Genomic DNA, 21,276 nt, shown 5'->3' with positions numbered 1-21,276 from the left:
TCTGTTGGGTTCCAGTAATGACAACGTTGACTAAGGCTGACCAGTCATCCAATTGGTGCATGGCACTCTTCTTTGTAAACTGCTAAGGAAGGCAGAAAAAGGAAAATAGCCCTCAGAGAGGGAACAAAGGCAGCGTGGAGAGCAGACCACAGAGAGTGAATGAAAGACAGAGTGAGGTAGAGAGATGAGTGGAGAAAACAGGCATCTCAGCGTTTTCGCTTGTGCCAAATCGTTACTGTATATTCATGCAACCTAGAGCCGTGCCTCTGCACCCTGTACGTACAAACGGACAGCCAGAAGAATGGGTGTGCTCATTGAAATTCTGTCCACTGTGCTTCACAGGCCCTTAATAGACAGCCTCGGGGGTGGAGAAGTAGGCCTACAGTAGAGTAGCGCATATTGGGCTCTGGATGACTCACGCTGCTATACCCCAGTGAATATCTCAGCATCTTGACTTTGCTCTGCACGGTTCCAAAGTTTGGATTGAAGGGGTTGGGTACTTTTTGTAGGCAGGTATAGAGCATGTGCTGTATTTCTCTGAAGCTTTGTGCTAATGAACAGTGATTTGTGTTGCTCTTACTCAACATCTGTCATGTTTCTCTTTAAAAGTTTGGCTTCAAGTTGACACAAACATCTGCAGTGGCAGAAGAGTGGAGTAACGGTGATATATGGTTTCTCTTTTAATAATAAAATATATGGGAGGAACTAACATGCTGAAACTTATAAACATTTCTTCGCTGCAAGCTATAACACTACTTTTCCTGTTGCCTTTGAAGATACAATGTGCAAACAACCCAGTCCAACTTTGAGTACGAAACCTTGAACCTGAACGTGTCAGCTTTTTGCACTGTTTGTGCAAAAAACTTCATATGTATCGCATGTTTTTCGTTTAGTTTAACGATCAGATAAAATTCTGCCGTTTTCCTTCTGTTGGACTTTGACGTTTGCAGCGAAGGAAGAGATTTATGTTGAAGAAAGATTTCTTCAACATAGATTTTAAGATAAACTGTGAGCAGTAACTTGGACATAAGTGCCAGTTGTAGAAAAAATGATGACAAATTAAAACTCATAAGTGCAGACTGATATTTAATGTAAATCTTTTTTTTTTAATTTGCAAGAAGGTTTAATAAATACTCCAGTTTCATAAAAGTACATTTTTCTGGCAATAATTTTATGGTTCAGGCTTTATAGAGATAAAGAAGTCACTAAATTATTTGGCGGGTAAAAGACCCCCGAATAATTATCCTAAAAACAGATTAGGATTAGAATTGCTGACGTGTTTAGGCTGTAATGCTCGTAATTATTTATTTATTTTTGTTACTTTTTTTTTCTTGTGGAAAAACATTCCCATATTGATTCAGTCAGCACTCTACAACTGAAGCACTGGTGAAATGAACAGCTGTGGGCTTCATGAATAAGAGAACTTTAAATAAAATGAAGTCTCTAATGTGAGATTTTAATTTTTTCAACTTTTTTTTTTAAATTAAAACTGTAAATTCAGAGGTGTCATGATGGTGTGGTAGTTAGCACTGACACATCACACCAAGAGCATCCTGAGTTTGGATTCACTGGCCATCTGGGGCCCTTCTGCATGGAGTTTGCATGTTCTCTGTGTGCCTGCTCGGGTTTTTCCTGGGTACGCAGGCTTTCTTCCAATACTTATTGGGTTAATAAACTGGCCATAGGTGTCAAAATGAATGGTTTCATGTCTCTCTGTGTTAGCCCTGTGAAGGACTGGTGACCTGTGCAGGGGGTCAGCCTCTCGCCCTGTCACAACTGGGATAGGCTTCAGCACCAACAGCCGTCTGGGAAAAAGATGGATGGATTGACACAGAGAGAGTAAATTACTGCATTATAACAATGAATCAGAGAAGCCTGATGTTCTACCAGTTCTGCAAATTCTCACCTGCAATGCATGAGCTTACAGCTTGTGTGTAAACTTGATGTTTGCTGATTACATGAAATAGTTCACTGATAACGTATCATCTATTAAAACAAAGTTAATGATATAATATATTGAGCATAAAAATCTTTTTATGGTTTAATCTTTTATACAAGAAAATTTTTACTGAAACAAACTGTAGAAAACTGTTATATATAATTGTTAAATATATATAGTTAAATATAGATTAATGTATAAAGATGTATATATTGCTAGGGTCTATAGGGATGCTATAAATAAATAGTAGCGTGTATATAAATGTGTATTTTATATGTTAAGTACAGGTAGGAATTAATAAGCATTTCCTTCCTCCTATAGGTTTTTTCCATGTAAATATCATGGCTCTCTTTGATTTCATGTTCATTTGTTTTTTGTGCTTATTAAAATTTGTTATTTGCTATTTCACCACAATTATTTGTTCAATCCAGATCTCCACAAAGTCAACAGAGGTCACCAAACCTTTTCAAACTCCCCTTCTTTGAACCAGTGGACCGTTTGGCATCATTTGTCTTATTTGCTCTGTAACATTTATTATAATTTCAAATAAATGCTGTTAGGTTTTACTGAAAATGCTTTTGGTGGTAATGACATTGATTTATTTAGTTTCCGCATGCAACATTGACATCCTCCCGAAATGGTTTAAAGTTTCTCCACCAAACACAAAAAACAAAGAGAAAGGGATTTATGTCAGGTATATGGTATTTTTTATTTTAGTGCTTTAACTTGTATTATTATTATTATTATTATTATTATTATTATTATTATTATTATTATTATTATTATTATTATTATTATTATTATTATTATTATCATTAGTTTTAGTTTTAAAATCAGATTTAGCTAATAAATACAAATTTATGTAGATAATTCTTGAACCTAATTTCCCAAATAATGGCTCAGGAACAAGGGAACTCACACTGGCCTCTACATCCGTTCTGTAATATTAGCTTCTATAAAGACAAAAATAAATAAATAACAACAGTACTAAAGGCCATCAAATATTTTTTTCAAGTGATTTATTACTGAGGCAGTCCTGAAATTCTGACAGGGGACTGGAGTGCATGGAGTTTCATTCATAACGGACACAAAACAGTTGCACCTTCATGAGTGTGGTTAGCACAGTAAGCCTGCGTCAGTGCAAACTCGGTATTGGAGGGTTTTATAACCCGCTTGCACTTAAGGCTAGTTGGCTTAGAATAGCACTTCATGTGACAGATCTCCAACAGCAACACACAACCACAGTTAAAGTGTAGGGAAACTGTGTAGGGTGGATTAGAAATATCCTGCCGTGTTTGAATTACCCACTCATTCACTATATAGTGCACCATGTAGTCTGTCATCCATTTTGCAGTGCTCTTCAAAAATCTCAACTGTAAATGTAATTTACTATATAGTGCTTCAATGTCATTGCATATCTCAGGAAACACAGAAAAGTAATGTACAGAAGCCGTGCACAAGTGAGACCTTTGTGCCTTTTCTGTTTGTTTTTAGAAGGGGGAAAGGAGCTGTCAGATATGCTTTTAATATTTGTATTAAATATGAATTAAGCTGAATTATACTGCTTTTAGGTGGATGAAGTTCATAGAAATTGTTGTCGTTGAAGTTATGTGTGCTCAGATATACATTTTCCTTTCAATGTTGTGGAGAGATTTGCCAATTACAACCTGTACTTATCCAAAAATAGCACTACTGAGGCACCCATTGCCTCAAATGTGTTTTTCTGCTCTTGTTCGCAATGTTAGGAATATTTAACAATATCTAGTGCATAATTATAATTATGTAATAACGATGCATTGTGTAGTATATCAGCAGCTATCTATGCTTAATTCCATGTGAGTCCACTATGTAGCAAACACCATGCAGTGGATGATTAAATCCACAGATTAAATGCATAAAAGGGGGATAATTAAGCACAGGTGCAAGACATTAGAGAAGACGAGCAATCAAACAGGTGGAAAACCAAACACACAAGGACAGGAAGTGGAGGGTTTGAAATGTGAAGTAAAACACAATGAAATAGAAAGAAAGCCCACCTCAAACAAATGATTCAAGTGATCTTTAGAAGCAGCTGTAAAGTCCTGGTTCTACATGATTTTAAAAAAGCTTGCTGCCATAAGTCGCCCTAATGAATTATGAATTTGTCAGCCTGCACTCCACATTCTCTCTGCTCCATCCCTCTTTTCATTTCTCTTTACTCCTCATACTACCTGCATTTTAAAAAATTATGCAGCAAGAAAGGCTCAGCAGTAGCTGTAGTGACCCTCATATACATATCTTGAGGTTTTATTCACCCAAGAGATACATAGTAAAAGGTTTTCTTGTTTCCAGACTGGAATTTTTGTGTGTGGTTATATTAGAAACTTTGTAGGACTAGACAAAATATTAACCGTGTTTACAGTGATCACCCTACATTAGAAAATAATTTATGTGATAACTGTCGAGCGATTAAAGTTGCCCTAAAGCATGACTGAAAACTTCTCCCTGTCATGGGATGAAAAGTGATGGACCACATGTGGCTTTTCATGAAGCCACACTCTGCGATTCACCCCTCATCACTCCTGCATTCGTCCATGTTAATTAGCTTTGCTTGTTTTGGAGTTCATCAATATTTTAGCACCCCAATTCATAATTCAAACAGGAACCTGAAAAATCAACCGAGTTGTTATTTCGCTACGATTTCCGCTTCGGCTGTGGATGTGGAAACGCTGTAGCCGTCAGTGTCTGGTAACCAGGATTTGAGGGAGAATATGTGAAATGACGATACTGTAATCAGTTATGACATGCTGTGTGGTGTTGCATTTTGGGCCACAGGCAAGACTTTTTTTTTTTTTTTTTTGCTCTCATGAGGAGAGTGTGCAACGCTTCAGTCGGTCACCTCCACAACCGATTTCCTACATCAAATGCTTGTATGTTAACTTCATGCAGCAGGTCGGATGAATGTCAGCAGCCCGCTGCTCTTGAGTATCTGTTTCAAATAAACAGTGTTTTCTCCCCCGGGTCTGTGAGTACATGTGACTGTGTGAAAATGTGTCTGTGTTCTGGCCTCGTACTACAGCCTGCAGATGTTGTAGGTGTGAACTTGACTTTTCCTTGTAGCAGGAGGTGTGAACCGCTGGGGAAATGTTATTCTGGCTGACTCACAAACTGCAGGAATCTTTCTGAGAAATCGTTTAGGATTTAGTTCAAAAATCTGTGTATTCTTCCAACTTAAAAAACAAACCATCAATTGGTTTCAGAATAAATCGATTTAAAAAAATCTCCTGTTCTGAACCACGATATGTAATCTTGCTCCTTGTGGAATGGTCATTAGCCTTACAGGGAGACGGTGTTATTTTTTTATTTAGAAAAACATTAAACAAGTACAAAAAATCCAGCCTGTTGGCAGTTTGTTTTGTTTTCTCTTTGAAGACAATGTATTGTGTGTGTTTGACCAGACGATTTCTAAAAGAAGAGCGAGTCTTTGAATTCCCGCATGAAGCAGGATAAAGTGAGAGAACTGCCCCCAGACGTTTGCTTTTAAACCATAAAATGCTCAGTGGCGTAATCTGAAGCATGTGAGAGATGCTGCCTCACTGAATAAAAATAAAAAAAAATGTTGAAACCTTAAAGCGACACACTAAATAAGGAGTTTTGAGAGCAGGCAGAGGAAATGTGAGGTCAGTATTAGAACAGCTGATCCACGGGTCCACGGCAGGTCACTGAGATGCAGAGGAATGATGGTCACACAGATGGGTGCATTGAAGAGTTGTAGCCAAAGAAAAGTGATGTACACATCACTTCTCAAAGCCCAGACATTATTATTCTGTTCTCATTCTGCTTTTCCTCATACAGTAATATCCTCATATACAAAATCTTCCTAAAAATGCTTAATGTAATTTATGACTTTAAATACAGCCTAAGATTGTGTAATAAGGCCAGAAACCCGAGACCACAGAGAAGAAAGAAAAGACAAACTGCCTCATTTACCCACAGAGCTTAGCCACACATTTTTCACTTAAGACAAAGTCACACAGCTACCTGGAAAGTATCCATATTAATGTCTCCAGTACTCTGTGATCAATTTCTTTAATTATCTCAAGCGCCGGGCCCTAAGATATCACTTTCATTCTTTTTCCATATTTTCTTAAATGATCCCTGGAATCAGGGAAAGCACTGAAGATAATTCGTTCCCCTGTCGAGGAGATTATACGTTGGTTTGCCGGCTGTCTGTCAGCGGGATATCTGAGGAACCTTAGAACAGATTTCTGCTAATTTTGGTGGACAGGATAGCTGCAGGCCAAAGAACAGATGATTCGATTATGGTGGTGAGCTGGATCTAGGACTTGTTCAATTAGACAATTATCATTTTAAGCTGTAAAAGTAACGGAGATAGAGGTTCACTGTGTGGTGCCTTCTTTCTAAAAATAAAATGGGGAAGAATTTGTCTGATGGAAGCTGTACCTTCTGTTTTATTTCACATTTCACTCTGGAGTGTTTTCAAATACGTCTTTGGTCGTCATAGTGCCGCTTAGCATTTATTTCAGTAAAGTTTTAGACATAAGAAGAGACTCTTGTTTTTGTTTTGCTGCATATGTGTGAATGGGATTAGTGTTTTAAAAAAAAGGACTTTTTTTTTCTCTGGAATATGTTATTACAGGGGATAAGTGAGCTAGTATGAGGTATCTCAACAACTGCACTAACCATTATGTGAGTTTTCAGTTATTTTTACAATCCCCTGCTAGTTTTTAGGTCCGTGTGCGTGTGCCCTTATGAAAATATTTAAAAAAAAACAGAGGTTTTGACAAATTTGTTTTCAAAGCCGTAGTGTGGCATTTTGAGATTTAAACTTTTTTGGTTCGTCAAATGGTAAATGGTAAATGGCCTGCATTTGTATAGCGTTTTTTCTAGTCCCTAAGGACCCCAAAGCGCTTCACACTACATTCAGTCATTCACCCATTCACACACACATGTGTCAAGTGTGGAATTGCCAAGGAACAACTAGCATGGCAATTTTCCAGAGGCAAAAAATTGAACAATAATATATATAATGTGCTGTGATCTAGCTCATTGTTATCTGCATAGAAAAAAGTCACAATAGTAAAAAAAAACAAAAAAAACCCAAACAAAAAACAAATAAAAAATGGCAAGTTGTGATTTTCATGTTGGGTAATGTTAGGCTAAACTGAATAAGCCATTTTAACTGCTTCATAACCGTAGCTTGACTGGAAAGCAACAGCATTAAACCAGCTGCCAAATATTGTGTTGATCCCCTTGTGTTGCTAAAACAACTCTGAACTGTCTGGACATGACTCCAGGGCCTCTAGGCATGTCCTGTGGTGTCTGCCAGCACGAAGTTGGCAGTTGAGCCTTTTGGTCCAGTGGCTTGCAGTGTGGGACCTCCCTGGTGCTTCGGGTGGATTCTGGATCACATTGGCATCTAAGCAGTTTGGAAGCCGGGTCAATGGCTTGGGCTGTTGTTGTTGTTCCTGAACAGTTTTTGTAGAGTGGTGGGGTGCATTGTCCTGCTGAGAGGGCACTGCCGGTGGGGGATGCTGTTGCAAAAACTGTTGTGTGGGAGGTTGAAATAACATACACACAAATGCCAGGACTTGAGTGTTCCCAGCTGGACGGTTCACGGCAATAATGAGGTTAGAACTGTTTTATGCACATTACCTGTCAGTAATTCTAATGTTGTGGGAGCGTGGTGTATAAGTGGTGTATAATAAGCGCATTTGGAAGCACACTTGATGTATTCTTTAGGTTGGTTAAATGTTTGTATTATTTTGTTGATCTCTTCTTTTTGTGCTTTTGAAAAGAAATGTCAAATCAAATGTTCTTTCTTCTCTCTTTGCCTAGAACTTGTGTCTGTTGCCATCTTTATAGCAGATCAAAATACGTTTACGACATCTGACATTGATTTTATGAAGGTAGACGTGACACAGCACCACAGCCCTCCTTCCAGTGATCCTAACTGACCCTCTTTTCCCTCCTCTCTACCACCCCCTCTGCCCTCCTTCTCTCCTTTTTTAGATGCAAGGTGTGCCGTCCCCCCCTCCTATCATTATCACCATCATCGCTCCCACGCCCACTCCTTCCACGCTCCCTCCTACGACCGTCCCGCTCACGAACGTCCTACCTACAACCGTCCCTCCTACAGCCGTCCTTCTCACGACCGCCCTTCCTTCGATCGCCCGTCCTTTGACCACCCTTCCTTCGACCGCCCGTCCTTCGACCCCCCATCCTTTGACCGCCCGTCCTTCGACCGCCCATCCTTTGATCGTCCTACCTTCGATCGCCCATCCTACAGCCGTCCCTCGCACGAACGCCCCATCTACGACCGCCCATCACACGATCGTCCACCTCAGGACCGTTGGAACCCCCGTCTTCGCGTGAGCACCGGAAATCAGCTCTACATGTTGGACCAGGAAGAGGTATTGTACTCCACACCCCAAAGATACACTTATTCTCATGGACTTTTTGGCACAGGTGGGAAACCAGAAGAAAATTAGGATGCTACTCAATCCCTATCAAGTATTTTTCACCAGATACCACTCTAAAAGACGGATATTTCCGTTTTTTGATTGAAGTCACACTCGTTGATCACATTGTATCGTCACTTGGTACAAATAGTGCTCAAACAACTTTTATTACATAGACAAGTGAAACGAAATAAGATAATACACCAAACATGACAAATATCTCATAACATCATGTAAATAGACATGACATATTTTGTTGTTTCAGACTTAGATCCTGGCAAGATTTAAATTCCACTCATCAAAATGAAAAATTTAGTTGTCATGGAGGGAATGCTGTACCTCTTCCCACATCACCACTGAGTCTCTGGTAGGGTAAAATGCAGCCCTCTCGCTACAGTACAGGTTTCTGTTCTTATGGGTCAAGTGAGAAAAATATTCCACGGAACTGATCAAAAATAAGCCCAGTGACATGAGCACATTGAACAACAACCAAAAAAACCACAACAACAAGCAAACAAAAATGGTGTCACCAACAGAGCATTTAGATTGAGGCAAGGCAAATTTATTTGTATAGCACAATTCAACAACAAGGTGATTCAAAGTGCTTTACAGAGACATTAGAAACAAAAACAAATAAAAAGCATGATTTAAAATTGATTAAAACAAGCAAACAAACAAACTAACTAAACACACACATTTCACACCTGTTCGCGCGATCTGAACCCTTATCGTAAGGGGAGCTACCAGTCCTTCTGTGGACGAGCTACTTTCTATTTTAAATTCTATTTTAAATTTAAATTCCACTTAACAAACAAACAAACAAACAAACAAAACAGTATATAAAATCAAAACAGATAAAATCAGAAATAGATAAGATCAGTAGTTAGTGTAAGTTTTGAAATTTAAGCTTTGAGTAACACTTGCTGAGAAACTTTAACTGCACTTACAACCACATCGGTGATATGAGCCTTCTACATGATTATTAAATGAACTTAACATAATCAGAACCAACAGGTTAGACCCACTGTCTTGGGTTTGCTTATGAAACCCAGGGTGTCCGAACCTGTTTTTTTCAGGCTGTCATTAGTGCACAGGGGCTCCTAGCATGTTAGAAATCCATATAGAAGTGTTAATAAAGTTTAAAACTTCAATAAGCTCCTTGGGATGCTTCTACAAATTATGGTCCAAATGTGCTTACCTAATTCAGGAGATGTAATTGGGTAAGGGACAAACGTTTGTAACTGAGGTACGATGCTGTATGTCAGAATAATTGTTGGACCTATGAGACTAGAATGTTTACTGATCTGTGGAGTGATACAAGTACATTTCTACAACACTGAAACCCACTATAATTCTCAAACGGAAAAAGTTTTGAGTCAACGACAGTCTAAGTCTCAGTGTACAGTCAAATTCAATAATGGAAACAAAGAACAACTGTGAATGAATAGGTATAGATGATGCAGTACACCCTGGTGGAGACCGGAGAACTTGCACTCTGTCATGTGGGCCTTTACTGTGAGCTGGCCTGTTGGAAGCCATAAAAGCCAATGGAAGTGCAGGTTTGCCAAAAGCCAACTGAATGACTCTCAAGCCACTAGAAACAAAACCATTGGGGCTGAAAAAAAGGCAAATATAGTATGTGTTCCCAAAGTGCATGTGGAGGAAAGTCAAACATGTAGTGGCAGCAACATGTTGTGGGGATATTTCCCTTTACTGTTACAGAGACTGAGAGTTATGTTAAAGGGAAAGATATAGAAACCTAGAGAGTAAACCTGAGTGAAAATCTGTTTCAGAATGTTTTGGATCTAATTTTTGGGCAAAGGTTAACTTTTCCAGAAGATGAAGCATATCACCAAGAAAACACAGAAGTGGTTTTGAGAAACCTATTTGAAAGTCGTTGAGTGGCCAAACCGGAGACCACAACTGCACCTCAAACAGCATCTTTGGAGAAACCTGAAAACGGCTGTGCACTTACACTCCCAATTCAACCTGATGGAGCTTACGTGATTCTGCCAAGAAAAATGGGAAAGTCTTCCAAAAGAAAGGTGTGCCAAGCTTGTAGGATCATTTCCAAGAAGACTTTAAAGTGTCAGTGCTGCAAAAGGTGCTTCAACTAAATTCTAAGGGAAGGACCTGAATGTCAAATAGGATATTTCAAGTCCTTTACAAAAGACTTTGAAATGTTTTTACTTAAAAAGTATTATGAAAAATGATGTCTGAAACATTAAAAGATATGAAAATAGTGATTACAAAACTTACCGAATGTCCGGTACTGTTGCGGTCCCATTAGAAAATGGTTTTGCAGAATGCCTGGCTTGAATTTAAAGCAGGTGTATATATAATATGTAATCTATTGTAGCAAAGCATAACTGACTTCGAGCCATTTATCTAAAAGCAATCATAACCAAAGACATAGACTGGATAGATTAGTAGACCTAGATTCAGATTCTATCAAACACTATCTTGATGGGTATTCTCACAATGACCTGTCATAAGTTTTTGTGCTATTTAGGGGCCAATACTTTTTAATAATATCTACTTTAAAGAAGGTCAGACAGAGAGGACTGTGTCCAGACTGTCCCACACACTCGAGTTTCCCTGGACTGAATCAGTGTCGCCTCAGGCTCGCTGTTGGGGTTCATTTTCAGGGGCAGCTGTTGTTTCTGGGGGAAGCCGTCTGTTTCTGGCTGTCATTAGACACAGTTACACGGCAACCACAAACCTCAGAAGATTAAAAAACACAGTGGGATGGTAGTTATTTTGAAATTAAAAAGTATACATCACTTCTTTGGTCATCTAAGTAATTATTTATTTAGTTCTTAAATTTTCTTGAACCGCCTATAAACAGCCAGCCAAAATGAAATGTTTCATGGAAATTATGATGAAACCAGTGCTGCAGAAATAATTTTCCATGAAATGCAGATGAAATTAAGGATGATTAAGGAATTATATCAAGGAGAACAGGTGAACACACACATTACAGCATTTTTGATCAGTAATTTGTGAAATTAGAACCCTACACAGAGTTTTATAAGCTACCTTTTAATCTCAAAACCAACCACCATTGTTGGTTTTGGTATTTTCACAGTATTTGTTAAAAGAAGCAGTTACATTGAATCAAATGCATCCCCTTCTACCTGTCTCTGATATGAAAAAAATTTATTGGAAACATGAGGTTCAGCCTGTGTGACACTTTTTAGGCAGCACAGATGGTCTGAAGACGTCGTTTCTGTGTTTTACAATAGAAAATATATTCTAATTGGATTTTAATATCCTAGATTTGTCAGATGGTTGTTTAAAGTAGCTCAGGGTTGACTTTTCCCTGAATAGCAGTTGTCTGCACTGTTGTTTATTACATCAACTGCACAGTAACAACGTAACTTTGATATATGTAGAGCTTTAAATGCTTTAATAAATGCCTCTCTGTTTTTAGCTGGTACTTAACAATTTGTTCTGTTTTTCACCACTCCCGAGATCTACAGTGAAAATGAAATGTTTGCTGTTTAAACAGGGCTAAACTGAATTGTGTACAAGACAAAGCTTGACTGTGTTTATTCTCTGGTTCCTCAGTTAGTTAACACAGATTAACTGGGCTTTTTAAAATGTGTATTAGTGTGATAAACAGAGAGAGTGCATCTGCTGCTGGTTAGAGTAAAATCTCATCTTCAGGCCAGGAGATGGTACTGTTCTGCAAGTTTTCCAACTCACACATGCACACAGACACACACAAATGCACACGGTTTAAGCTAACACTGCTGATTTATAACACTACTTAAAATGCCACCATAAATGAGGCAGTGGCCTGAAAAATCCATAGGTCACTTCCCCAAACTTGGCGGGGCAATTATTGTATTATGCACATGCTATTATATTTTTCAGTTTGCATTAAAGGCCTAAATTCTGACACATGAAAATACAGCTGTTTTATTTGTGCTTACTTTTACTTTGTCTGCCTCACTGCCTGTTGCTATTTATGCAGTATGTGTGCCACTGCATGGCCTGTGATTTAACCTCTCACTCTAAGGTAAACTCAGCTTTGTTGGCAAGGCAATAAAGTAATGAATCCTTGCATGGTCAACATACAAGTGCCAGCTTTACTGTCATGTGTGTGCATGGCTGCCGGTGGTATTTCTGCTGGTCATCGCTTCGATGAATGCAGCAGCATTTCCAGTGATAACCCCGCACAACTGCCGAAGGACTGAATGGAGAGCCCGGTTCAATTAATCGGTGGCTCATCCCTGCCTAATTGTGCCAATAAGGCAGCAGCTGTGAACGAATCTAAGGCAGGGCTGACGTGCTGATGGCCGTCACCTCGGCGACGGCGAGAGGCATTAAATATTCATGCCTGTCACTCACCTCATGCAGAGCGGGTGTCTCTCGCCTCCTCTCCCTTTCACGCACAAACACAGACATACACACACTCGCCCTTCAATTTATTTCCATTCGTTTTAGATGGCTTCTGTGGCTCAGCAAAAAAAAAAAAGGAAAAGAAAAAAGCAAAAAAAAAAAAGCAATCATACTGTACTTTTCCACAGCGGAGATATGGAGGATCAGAGGAGGACCTTGCTCTCCTTTCTCTGCTTCCCGCACATTTTGTTATCAGCCCATCTCAAACACACACCTTTCACCTCTCTGATTTTCTGTTTGCTTATATGCTTTGCATCTAAGCTCAGCGCAGTTCCTGCTGTGTCTCGTATCTCTGCCTCCTCCAGCCTCAGTCCTCATATTAATTCCCTCCATTGATCCATCACTCTTACCTTTTTTTCTTCTCTCCCCTGCTTCCTGCTATCTCTCGTCTTTATCTAATCTCCCTGTTGTTTCATCCCCTCCTACTCTCCCTAATCTGTCTGCTTCTCTGCCTCCTTCTTTCTGTCTCCATATTCTTTGCGGCCGCACTTCCTCTTTCTGCTCCTCTCTCTCTCCATTTTTTTTGCTGCAGCTCTCCTTCACAGTTTCTCCCTCTTTCCTGCTCTGTCCCTTTCCTCCTCATCCACCCGCCCACTCTATCTCCGTCCTTTCCTCTGTGCTCCTCTTCCTCGCTCCCTCTCTCCAGGGCGACTGGCAGGAGTCTTTGGCTCTCCCACAGGCCACCTGTCTCTGTGCTCCTCACAGCTCCATTCACTTACCGCTCCATTTTTTAAAAAATGTTTTATGAATGGCAGCCATCAGAAAGACACGGGAGGGACGTCTCCCCGGAGAGCTGAGGTGTCGCTTCGGGGAACAAGACTCCTCTGTTGTGCCTAAAATGTGTCACTATGGAAATTTGTGTTAATGTGCGTCTGTGTAGCTTTTCACTCCTGGTGTGTTGGGTTCATTGAACTGTTTCCTACTAATCGAGTGTGCAGTCACTTCATAGGGATAGAATGGGATTAAACTCTCATTGACATGTCAGCCATTGGCTTACTTTAATTGCCAAGGATAATACCTACAAGATGTGTGGAAAGTTAAAAAATAAATGATTTTTAAATATCTTGCCTTTAATTACAAGCCCCTTAATTTGCTTTCCCCCTCCAACAAAATGTCATCCAGTAATCACAACCAAATGTGACTTTAAGCTTCCTCCCCTCAGCTTTTGTGTGTAATTGGTAAAAAATTCTTCCCAGTGAATTCCAAGCAAGAAAAATGGAGCAGTGTTACTTAGAAAACAAGCGAGCATGCAGCCCGAAGCAGCGGAAAATGTCACTTAGTGTTATTCTGTCTGGGATCATATGTTAGGATTAGAAGAAGAAGAAGAAAAAAATTGGTACAAATGGATGCACTACAAAAACTACAGTAGAGTTGAATCAGCACTGTAGATACTGCAGAAGGAAGGAAGTGAAGAAAACTAGAAGCAGCTGTCTTAGTAATTGTTTAACTTTGTAAATGAATCAGAATTATGATGATTAATTCCTAACTTAATCAATAATTTCTGATAATGGCTAATCCTTGTAGTCAGATTTTCAGGAAATAATATTAAACATTTGGTGACTCAGCCTTCTCAAAAGTAGGATTTTCTTCGAGAAAAAGTAATGAACTTTTTTTAACGTCCAGATTTATGCGCTCATCTGGATGATCAATCCCTTCCCACCAATTTTCCTCACTGCTGCAGACTGCTCTTCCTCCTTTTGTCCTGTAGGGGGAGCGAGAGGGTTGACAGTGATGGCTTCCTGCCATCCTCTTCTCCACCTCCTTCTCCTCCTTGCATCTCGCATTAATTTGAGGTGACAGAGTTTCATATACCATTGCCACGCACCAGTGCCCTGTCCCCAAAGTCATGTGTTTCGGCTTCGCTCCTCCAACTGTGTTATGCAAGAAAAAAAAAACACAATGTGGAAGGGGGGGAGCAAGAGCCTTGCTCAGCCTGAGAGTATTTGAAAGAGCTGGGAAATATCAGCACTATAAAAAGAAGATGTAGTCCTGTAGCTCAAAACACATATGGTTGATGATTGTATCTGCTTCTTTAGTGGCCCCATTTCCTGCACTGAATTTTACATCTGACTGCATTAGAGCTTATCTGCAAAGAGGCCACAGCACCTCAGTGGCTTTAGCTTGTAGCTACTGTTGTCACAGTGCATAAAGAGTTGCTCAGAGGTGGATAGCATGTTTGCTCATGACCCCGGAGAACGCATCGAGGTGGCTGTCGTGTGGGAGTCGGAGGGATTAATTATGTAATGAACACAGGTGGGCAGTGGTTTGCAGAAAAGAAGAGAAAGACTGATTCTTTTAGTAAGGTGGCCGGACTGAACCCCTGAGGCGATGTTAACAAGAACGTCTTGGTATTTGAGTAACTATTACATGCCATTTAAATAAAAATTGTCACTCACTCAGAAATAAAACATTTTTCCAAAGGTCATCCTGTACATACAAGGGTTTAAGTGACTTTTATCTTAGCATTTTGATTAATTTGCCTGTCCTCTGACTAGCGTGCAGTTTATTTTGTCCTCAATTCCTTGGAGGCACCTAGAGAAAGAGGAAAACTATGTCTAATTTGTCTCCTGCCATCTTACCAAGAGAAACTGCCAAATCTCTATGACCTTAAAAGCAATTCTCTGCCATTTATCATTTTTATTAAGAAGAATTGTACTTGGCTGGGTTCTTTTCTGTGGGATGTGGAGACTTATGGGTGGCTTGAACTGTTTTTATGCTGTTACAGCCTCTACGAGCATGCAGAATAGACTACCTCAACATACATTAACATTTTAAGGATTTAGTTCACGATGTCAGCCCACATGCATCAGCTAGAGCTTCATTTCGACCTCTTCTAAAAGTCTTCCTGCTCCCCATTTTGCCTGTATATGTTCTTATGATGCTTTTTAATTTATGCTGTGCTATTTTTAAATGTCTTTTTTCACTCTTTTCATCACATTCTTATGTCAATTTAGGATAATTTACTATTCTACTATTCTCATGTTAATAACTGATGTCATATGAAATATTTTTTTCAGACAGTGTTCTTCATGTGTCCATCCATCCATCCATGGTCATCAGGCAGCAGTCTGTTTTTACCCTACTAACTCCTTTATGTCAATACAGAGAAGCTCTCAAGTGACAAACTTCCATACTTACAGTTGCTTTTTTGAGTGCATTAGTGTGTTTACACTGTTGAATATACTGAAGTCTTCCAGCCCACTGAAGTACTCATTACAATCACAGGTTAACTGAAAGGACACCTTGCAGTTTTCAGCCAATAGAAGCATAACTTGTCGGTATCAGTGGCGATGCTAAACGGCACAGATGTTTCCAAGCAGTGCATTTAAAACCAAGCATAACATGTGTTAAATTTTAGAGTTAGATATGTGAAACTGGTATTATGTGTGGTCAGATGACTTTTTGGGAAGTCACAGAATACACTAGCTAACATGAGAATCACTGACAGTGACCAGATGTCTGAACAACCTCAGTGAGCGGTGGCTTTTCTGAGTCCCTCTAAAAACACTGAGATCCTCAGCCTATCTTTAATATGGGATCAGTGATCTTCATGCTTCTCATTCATTGTCTTATATAACCAGCAGTGTTCATGTTAACCTGCTCTTGTTTGCATAAAGACAATGTTGCTGTTACTGTAGCTGTGCAAATGAGAGACCACCAGCATGACTTGACACCTCTGAAAAAGATTTGGGACTAGATCTAAAATTTTTGCAGATTCACTGATTGCAATGGGTTGTTGCTCAGAAGTTGCCATGTTGGTTTTATATTTGAAATGTGAGAACAGACTGATTACATGAGATATTTAACCAATCAAATTGTCTCAAACATCAGATGTTGGGAAGCAGTGTGACCCCTTGTGTCCTTAAAGTACTTGAACTCTCCTCCTGCAGCAGCGCTATCCCACACTAGAGGAGGCATGCACCATTTTCTGACTGAGAACTGCAAGCTCAGATTTGGAGGTCTCATCCCAGCTGCTTCTCACACTGCTGCTAATCACTCAAGTGCACGCAGGATGTAACCGCATGATGAAGCCAGCAGTCCTATATTATCTCTCATATGCAAAGATGAGACACCAACACCCTCTGTCCCTTGGCTGTGCCCAGAAATTCTTTCCATTAAATCTATGAACAGAATTGGTGACAAAGGGCAGTCTTGGCAGAGTCCAACACCTACTGGAAATGAGTTTGACTTACTGCCAAAATGCAAGCCAGGTTCTTGTTGTTGATTTAGAGAGAGACTCTTTTCTGTCAATCAATAGCATCACTTTTATTTTTATCATAGCGCACAACTCTTTTATTTTAATGGCTATGCCTCTTTTTGGAAAGTGCTTGAGGTCAGAAGGAGGTGGAACATCTGTCTATGAAAGGACAAAACTGATGCTCTGAAGGACACATGCTTTTGGACAAGTTGACTCCTATCGTGCTGTACAGAAAGCATGTGTGTGCATTAGTGTGTGTGTGTGTTCCAGCTAAGTGTGTGTATGGTTTTGTGCTTGAGCCAGCATCAGACAGCCAGCAGTGTTTGATTACTGCCCTGTTAAGAAATAATGGATTGCTAGGTTTTCAAACATCACACAGTGCACACTATTTCTTGCAGTTATACAGACTCATTAAGCTTTCTTTCTTTCTCTTGCAAACAGACTCCCTCTTTCCCTTTCTTAACCCACACTTTCCCATACACATCATGCCACCATATTCCCTTGCTCCTCACAGCTGGGACTGAAGAAGCAATGATGGCGTATGGGCTATCCAGCCTGCAGCATTGCTCAACCCAACCTGCCAAGCTGAACAAAAACCCACTCTTCCCTTCACATGAATGGCTCTACCTTCAGTCTTCTGCCACCCTCCTTTCCTTTCTCTTCAGACGTCACAATCCCTAAATCCAAACCTTTTCCACTATGCCAGTACTGGCAGTTCCCTCATATGATGTGACACAGTTGTTGTTCTTAATCATTTCTAATCATCTGACTGTAATTAGAAATGGATCGATTTCAATCTTGTGCATTACCAAAGTTATCATGGATGCGTAAATCCATCAGGCAAACACTTCATTTCAGATCGAATGATATTGATCGCAACACTGCAGGTGTCAACAGTCTCCAAGCATGATCCAGAACCTGAAATCAAATGTCTAACTTGTCTTTAACCAAGTGTTGTGATCAAGTGTTGCACTTGGAAGGTATTAATTTACTAATCTATGCTTTAATTAGAGAATCGGGGAATGTTGGATTGTTGAAGTCTTCACTCTTTCACATTTAAGGACTCATAAATAAATGCCAAATACTACTTCGTTGTACACTAAGACATTCTGCTGTCACATTCTGTTAGTTACTGTTAACACAGCATGTGGACGCAGTGACTGCCACACCATCGGTTCAGCTACTAAATGTAATAATGATGGAACTTTGGGGAATAGTGAAACTCACTGGATGCATGATTAGAATCAATGCCGAAATACTGAAAACGTTTTTTTCTTTGCTAAGATTATGGTCCAGCTGGTCTTTTTACCCAGTAAATATTTGTTCCCTAAACAAGATATCTCCCCAAATACTGGCCACATGGTATGGACATTTATGGATCCAACAGAATGATTCATGTGTTAGTTTAGGTCAATATTGCAACTTTGTCCAGTATCTTTACTCCTTGCAAGAATTTTGAATTTGTGTTTCTGAAGACTCTGCGTCTTGGTTGAATTATAGTTTCAAAATGTTCGATATTCTTTGTGAATATCAGCTAGACCTTCTTCCACCTTTCTAACGATGACGACCTTCTGTACCTTTTTTAAATGTTATCCATTTAGAAATTATAATGATATATAGTATATATACAGAGTCTCACTGTGTATCTCTTGCACTAAAATAGGAGCGTGAAGACTGTCATGAACTGTGACAGTGCCAAGGTCTGTACAGATGGACTATACTTTACATGTGGATGTATAAACATGCATAGAAATGTTCATCCACTGATGCTAGTCATTTCACAACCAAAGAAGTTCTTAACGTCATGTTGAAAAATCAAACAGGTCTGTGTTTTTTAGCCATTAGGAATACAGAAAAAAACACTAACTCTGGGTAAGAATGACATCTTGGGTCAGTTGCGTGAGAGATTATTATTATTATTTTACTACTTCTTCACTTTGAATTGATACTGCATGACTTCATGCCACTGGACTGGAATTGACCGGAGGCAGTTGCCACCCTCAAGCATAAGAAAAATCAAAAATGAATGTGCAGATTAGCATTAAATTTGCTTTTACAAGTGCTCTGAATAAACCCGTGTTGTAGATATATTTTGATTTAGATGTCCTCGTGATTTTTTTTCTGCAGCACCACTTTTACTTGCATGCTGTAGTTATCTCTGCGAATAAGAAAAAGCTGTTAGTAGAGCTCAGAGTGCTTGCTGGATCATAGAAGAGCATCTGATGGCCTCTCTCAAAACACTTTTTAGAGGAGCTGCTTCCCACAATTTTTGTATCTTTGTGATACAGATACTGTAATTTAACAACCAGGCAGCAACTGTCCAGGTGTTTTGTGATAACACTTTCCAAAATTGAACTCTCTCAAGCTGTTGTTTTTCTTTTTCTCAACCACTTTCAGCGCTCTTCCTCGGCACCACCGAGTGAAATGCCTAAATTCCTTCGAGAAAATATTTTCTAATATTTTTTGTGAGTGTCGGTGTCCTAGTCATTTTGCACCCCCTCTCTGTCATAGCTGACTTCTTGCTCTGCCTTTGAGTGTGGCCACTGGGAAGGAGTTAAAGCCTTGTCAATATCCTTGTTTTGTTCTGCTTGCAGAGTTCTAATGGACACTGTAGCTTCTAGTTTCCACCATAAAACGCTGTATTTACATTACCACTGGCCCTTTGTGGTGTGAAAGAAATAATTTATTTAAATATGTGTGTGCAACACAAGTCCACCATCTAAAATGGTCAGAGTGCAAGCTTAATGCTGCCTCTCCATGGATGCTGAGAGCAAGCCGCCTGCCAGCTTCTTTTGCCAACTCATGGCAACCCCAGAGACGGTGTTATGTCACATCTCCAGCTGTTGACCTCGCCACATCTGACCAATCGCATCCTGCCACACACAGAGAAAAAAATGCCTCCAGGTGTTTTCCCCATGCTGGAAGCTGTGGTGGGATGCCTATTGGTGGGGTAGAAAGTTGTTTTGGAGCCTTTCCATGAGTCAAGCTGTCAGTGATGAATTGCACAGGGCAGGGCAGCAGTAGGGGAGAAAATGAGTGGGCTTGTTCTTGTTCAAGTAGATGTGACTGGGGAAAATTACCATATTTAGCTTGTTGTAACTGGCATTTAGATGGCTAGTCAGGAATTTAGCTTTTTATGACTCATGGATTTAAGTTGATTTTAGTTATTTGCGTGTAACTCACACCCTTATTAAAAATCTACTGTGTAAGAAGGAGGATTTGAAAGTGTTAATCTGTATGCATGAGCAAACCTATGCTTACATGTATTTTGTAGGCTTCTTAGAACTCGTACTGTAGATAAAAGTGAGCACAGCCCAGTTGTCTCCTGTGGAATCCATGGCAACAGCAGAAAATCTGGACAGAGAGAAGCATCACTTTAACCCTGCTGAAAAGCACAGCGATCCCTTCAATAACCGCAAAACCATTCAGTGAGATTACCTGCTGTATGAGTTTGCTACTCCTCCACACACCCCTCCCAATTCCTCTTTCGTGGACTCATTGCTGGTGCAGAGCTCAATCAGGCAATATGAAACCACTTCCCTTATTACATGCATTTAGAAACACTGTGAGGCACGGCGGTCCCAATAAGGCTTCAGAAACCGTGGCTTTATCTGCATTCGCGATCATATGGAGCTGGCTGAATGTGGGGTTAATTCAGGTTTGCTAGTCCTTATTGGCACTAAAGCATATTCAATTAGTAGAACAGAGTGCTCAGCCACTCTGCTGATGCTTCCTGCATTAATCTGGCAGCGAGAATTGAAAGAGTGAAAGAAAAAAAGTGTATGCACTGACAAGACCTGGATTTAAATTGAAGGTGAATGCACTAAAAGGCTTCGATTTAGAATGAAGAAGGCTGTCTTATTACTTTTCTTGAGGATCTAATAATGTTACCATGGTATGAGGAAAACTCACTAGTAACATGTAGCATGTAAATGAGCACAACCATTTGTACCAGCTGTTAAGCAGTTGATGGCTGGATGGATGGACAGATGGATGGTCAGGCGATTTTATTTTCTGGATTTACCCAAATAGATTTTTTTGAGTAAACCTTTGTCTCAGTAGATTTTGCAGAAATGTGTACTACATTAAAAGACATAGTAGTCTGTAGTAGTTTATAAGGTGTGACAAAACAACACAGGAGATAAAGCATGCAGATGCACAGACTCCAAGGAAGGCTAAAAGCTGAGAAATGGGAAACTCGCCCAATAAAAATGGAACTTGGTGAATTATAGTACATGCTCTGTGCATTCTCACTCTGGACTCATAAAGAA

At 39.8% G+C, this 21,276-nt stretch overlaps 1 protein-coding gene across 10 annotated transcripts in view; it reads left to right on the top strand.

Moving 5' to 3' along the window:
* syngap1b (synaptic Ras GTPase activating protein 1b) overlaps nucleotides 1-21,276 on the top strand; it is a 175,285-nt gene that overhangs the window by 40,821 nt on the left and 113,188 nt on the right. For all 10 annotated transcript variants that reach the window (XM_042221318.1, XM_042221316.1, XM_005923696.3 and 7 more), the window contains exon 2: nucleotides 7,952-8,352. In XM_042221318.1, coding sequence (XP_042077252.1) covers nucleotides 7,952-8,352 — 401 coding nt within the window. The remainder of the gene's footprint in view (nucleotides 1-7,951; nucleotides 8,353-21,276) is intronic.

This window comes from Haplochromis burtoni, unplaced genomic scaffold (assembly GCF_018398535.1).
Source record: "Haplochromis burtoni strain Fernald_Lab_line unplaced genomic scaffold, NCSU_Asbu1 Contig_64, whole genome shotgun sequence".
Classification (NCBI taxonomy): Eukaryota; Metazoa; Chordata; class Actinopteri; order Cichliformes; family Cichlidae; genus Haplochromis; species Haplochromis burtoni.
The sequence above is the reverse complement of the archived record's forward strand: the minus strand, read 5'-3'. Positions and strand labels throughout refer to the sequence as shown.